Source organism: Glycine soja, chromosome 3 (assembly GCF_004193775.1).
Source record: "Glycine soja cultivar W05 chromosome 3, ASM419377v2, whole genome shotgun sequence".
Taxonomy (NCBI): Eukaryota; Viridiplantae; Streptophyta; class Magnoliopsida; order Fabales; family Fabaceae; genus Glycine; species Glycine soja.
In genome coordinates this window covers 7,249,699-7,254,632 of record NC_041004.1, presented here as the reverse complement: position 1 = coordinate 7,254,632, position 4,934 = coordinate 7,249,699, and the positions used below count along the sequence as shown (strand labels likewise).

At 28.1% G+C, this 4,934-nt stretch overlaps 1 protein-coding gene across 1 annotated transcript; it reads right to left on the bottom strand.

Moving 5' to 3' along the window:
* Positions 1-2,265: 2,265 nt before the first annotated feature.
* Positions 2,266-4,489, bottom strand: LOC114406095 (two-component response regulator ARR18-like). The gene is made up of 5 exons (XM_028368669.1): positions 3,791-4,489; positions 3,568-3,644; positions 3,394-3,430; positions 3,162-3,291; positions 2,266-2,977 (listed from the first exon to the last, which is right to left on the bottom strand). The coding sequence occupies exons 1-5, from the start codon at positions 4,044-4,046 to the stop codon at positions 2,437-2,439; spliced, it is 1,041 nt and encodes a 346-aa protein (XP_028224470.1). The 5' UTR covers positions 4,047-4,489; the 3' UTR covers positions 2,266-2,436.
* Between the last annotated feature and the right edge of the window lie 445 nt (positions 4,490-4,934).

Genomic DNA, 4,934 nt, shown 5'->3' with positions numbered 1-4,934 from the left:
AAATTCAAATTATCTGATAAATTACTTTTCTCAGTTAAAATTCTTTATCCAAACGTACTCTTAAGGAAAATAGGGGTAAGAATACCAAAACGGAAAAAATCTTTAAGTGAAGTATTTTATTTTTATCAAAACAGGTGTAAATATCATCTAAGGTCACCTCTACGATGCAACAAAATAATGTTTTATGTGTGAACAAACTAGAACGAAATATTTTGTTTAATTTGATTGTTTAGTGAAGTATTTTATTTTTATTCTAACTCACAGGTATTCAGATTTCAGAAACCCAAGTGTCAACTCATGTGACTCAAACTGAAATTCAAATTATATCCCTTAATTTAGTATATATTATATTTTATTCTTATAATACATTAAATATATAAAACATAATTCATTTATTATCATTCACTCCATCCAAGCATATCTACGAATTGGCAAGTATTACAACATATTGATAAATTAAAATATATTCAATTTCATTAAGGAGTAGTCGTGTGTAAAAATAATTTAGTGAACAATGTTTTTATATCTTCTATGAACTAGTTTAACGTCATCAATTTTTAATCGGTAGTATGAACTTAAAAAATATAATTTATTAAAAATAATTACACATAATTATCGAATGACATGACGAGTCGTCAAACTACCAGCCTGTTGTTATATCATGATCAATTAATATTATTATTTTATAATCAAACTACCAACGCATTGTTATATATTATCAATTAATATTATTACTTTATAATAAGTACTAAAGCAAAATATATTAAATTTTACAAGAACTAAAATCAAAAGAAGAATTTTTACATTATAGAAATAATTTCACATTATCAATTAATTATAAATTATTATTGATATAATTTTTGCAGTAATTTTTTTATAAAAAGATTTTTGTAATATTTATTATAAAAAAACATATCTTTATAATTGAATGATAATTATAATGCATGACTTTTGTTTCTCGTATTATCAAATTAAAGACTTTCCCTTGGGATAAGACCTTTTTTTATTGTATTAAAACACTTATATGCAATGCATGTAATGCAATATAATTCAATAGATTAACTTTATATATAAAACTCAGATTCAATATATATATAACCCTTTTTAAATTAAGCTCAAAATTTAAACCTGTTTTTTTCACGAATTGTAATGTCAATTTCACATATCAAACTTTTTTATTGGTAAAAATCAAAGACATAATAAGTTTACAATAACTTATATATATTTTTCAAACAACAAAAATATAGACCCCTTAGTATTCACATGTCACAACTAATAATTTGTTAAGCTGATAATCATAAATGAAAATATTAACAGTTTAAATTTTTATATAACAGAAACACTTATTTCATCACCCAAAACTCAAATCCGCATCTTATTATATATGTTCTATTCATTCCTATTTCCACACAAATATTTTGGAGTGGAATGGAAGTTGGAAAAAAAAACACTTCTAACAACAGCTATCTTCTTTGAATTGTTTTGTTTATATTAGTTTTTCTGTGGTGGATTCTTTATAAAAAAAAGTTTTATAATAAAACATAATTATTCTTTCAAATATTGAACTTTTCTTTCAATTATTTCCTTTTTTTTGTACATCCAAATAAAAAAATCATAGTTATTAGACATCATTAACCTATATATACAGTCTTCATAAAAAAATATAGTCAGATTTGATTGCCCAACAAAAACACTTATTACAAATACTATAAAAACTGTTATATACGAAAGATGAAGCCTTGAGTTTGCTTTCACTAGTAGTATAGCAGTTCTCCAAAAATTAATTGCAATTAGTACAAATATTATGAATATAAATTTTTTTGTGAAAATATAAACTAACATTATGATGTAATACTATCATTTTATTTTTACTTTAGTCCTATACTATTTACATTAGCCGTTCGTTTTTTATTAAGAAAAGTTATACTGATGAAGATATGTTAACATATGGTATTTATTTCAGTGAAAATAATATATATATATATATATATATATATATATATATATATATATATATATATATATATATATATAATCGAGGATAAGACTTCAAAATATTACCTAATAATAATAAAGGATCTAACTCGATCTACGCCACAAACTAGTAAACAAGTTTTTTAGTTTCACACAAAATTATACCTAAAAATACCTATCCCTATTGATCTTGGGTACTAGACTTTAATTTGTTTTCCTTTTTTCTTTATAACTTGTGTAACTAAATTTTCTCTTTTGGCATTTTTATGACAGTAATATTTAAGGCAACACTGGAATTTAAAATCATGATTCATTCATCTAGCTAGTTCATGTATTTGACAGTCATACAGAAAGAGACAAGAAACATACATAACTAAGTCAGATAAATGTAAGAATTTGGTTATATAAAAAAGCATAGTTTTCTGACAAGTACCTCAAGATCTCACTGAGAATTTGTCTCATTCATATAGTCAGATCTAGAGTACTGGCCATTATTTTCCCTTGTTCATCACATCGATCTTGTTGTGCTTCCTTGATCAACCTGCTGCTAGGATTAGATGATGAGGATAATTGAGAGCACAATGAGAGTGATAGGTTTGTGCTATCAACTTCATGGTTATTTAATGTTCCTTCTTCAGCATCATTAATCTTTGAGTTTAGTTTTAGTGACAGATCCAAATCAAGGGTTGTATGATCTGAAGCCTTCCTTTTCAGTGTCTTCAATTCTGGTTGATTTGTTGTTGGGTTTATAGGCATGAGATTTTGTGCTATTTGTTGCATAATATTGATTGGTGGCGTGTGATCAACGTGGCTTAATCTTGTGGGTGTGCTTAGAGAGTGATCATGAGCACCAAATGAGAGAAACTCATCTTTCGGTTCACGGATTTTGCTTTGTTCACCAAAAATGGATGAACCTTCCCGAGAAGAAATTGCATTAGACCAATCGAAAGGTCTTTGTAGCAGTTTCTCGTAGACACCAAAAGAAGCATCCCCGAATCCATAACTGTGAGAGAAGAAAGAAACATTTAAATGGATGAAAATGAACACATATGGTTTAATTTTTTTTATTTTAAAGAAATTGTTATTGTTTTTTAATTAGCTTAATTCTTGAAAGAGCTTTGAAATAAAAACAAGTAATTACTATATCTCAACTATAATTATTGTTTTTGAGAGAATTTGAAGCAAACCTTGGATAATTGTTTGTGTAGCTGAAGGATGAACTTTGACTCGGATTATACCCTTGGAGCATTGAAAGTTGGCTAAGATTATAAATATTTTTGTCTCCGGTTTCAACAAGACTGTTATGATCCGCAAATACTGTCATATATAATCAAGTTGTTTTCATTAGGGATTTGTAATCAGAAACCCTAATCAGCAATAATTGATATTGAAAAGTTTATAATGAAGAACATCTCGTACCTTGATTTCGGTCATCCACCTTTTTGCTCCTAAACATCTAGCAAAAAGAAACGGGAAAGAAAAGAAATAAACCATGCTGGGCAAGACTAGGTAAATCATAATTTTTTTGCAAAAATAAAATTAAAAACAATAAAAAAGAGAGTCACGTCTGGGTAATAATTATCTAATAATTACCTGTAAATGACTCTTGACATGGGCAATACTTAAACTTTTGATGTTCATCAATTGAAGAACCAATTTTGGTGTTGCTCCTACACCCAAAAAAAAACAATATTACCAACAAAAAAAAAGAAGCACTAAAACATGAAATTTTTCTGGACCAACCTTGCAGGAATTAATGACAAATTAATATGAAAAATTGAAAAGTAAAACAAATAAAAAAAATTAAGGAACTAACTCTCTTGTCCTCCAAGTCGTTGAACCGCATGAATAAAGCGAAGATGAAGATCAGGTGTCCACCGAAGCCTTGGCATCTTGGATCTAACATAAGGCCTTATCTTCTTCTCATTCTCTTCCACTGTGCTGTTACTTGAGCTTCCTCCGTTGTTGTTTTGCTTACTTTGATCTTCATTGGCCTCACTTTCACCCTCGTCATCTTCATCAATGTTAGAAGGACTTGTCTTGGAACATTGTGAGCCACTGCTTTCTCCCATCTTCTTGTGTACCTTAATTTTTCAACTTTATGCTACTGTTTTCTTGAAATTTTGGAGCAAGACAAAAGAAAATATAAACAGTGTTGTGTGGATAAATTAAAGGTCAATTAGTGAAATAAAATTCACTAATTGAAGAAAGGAATAATTGGGGAGTGAGGATTTTGAGAAATCTTTTCATATGCTTCTTTTCCTATTGCTCATCCTCTTCCATAATTGGACAAGAAAATAAAAATAAGTTAAATATTGATCCTAGAAACACGAACGTTGCACAATCGATGACAAGTCGTACACCTCTAGATATGTGATGCGATAAGGCTAAAAACCCTACAGCGATCTTCAAATGTAATTTAGAGCTCCATGTTTAGCTAACTAGCTTTCTCTCTCCTCCCGTCTCTTTCTCTCTCTCCAGTCAATGCCTGTGTGAGACGAGTAAACGATTATATGGTTTAATTTCATATCGTGACCATGTTGATGTATATATGTTTTTAAATCTGCATGGACATCAATGCAAGGAATATGTTTAAGTTTCAATGTGAATACAATATTTTTTTTGTTCCCACTTGAATAAGGAAACCTTTTTTTTTGTGTGACAATTAATAGAGTATAATTGTAATAAAAATGAACACCGTTGATATTTTAGTATTATATGCCTGTGGACCTATGTCTGACATACACACAAATATTTTGTTTTCAGGAAATTAGAAACATGGGTTTGATTCTTGGATTTAAGTTTTATGTACTCTGTCAAGAACATTTTATATTAAAAAGAGAGTAGCACTAATTAGACTCTATTAGTATGACTCACTAAATTTATATAATAATTAAGATTGTGTTTAAAAATGTCAACAAATATTTCTAGCTAATATTTTTCTAATTAGAATAACTTGT

Excerpts from the sequence above, each read along its gene's own strand:
- LOC114406095 (XM_028368669.1), bottom strand. The coding sequence starts at position 4,046 with ATGGGAGAAAGCAGTGGCTCACAATGTTCCAAGACAAGTCCTTCTAAC. Across the intron at positions 3,645-3,790 it reads ACGACTTGGAGGACAAGAGA|GAGCAACACCAAAATTGGTT; the intron begins GTTAGTTCCTTA and ends TTTTGGGTGTAG. Across the intron at positions 3,292-3,393 it reads GGTGGATGACCGAAATCAAG|TATTTGCGGATCATAACAGT; the intron begins GTACGAGATGTT and ends TATATATGACAG.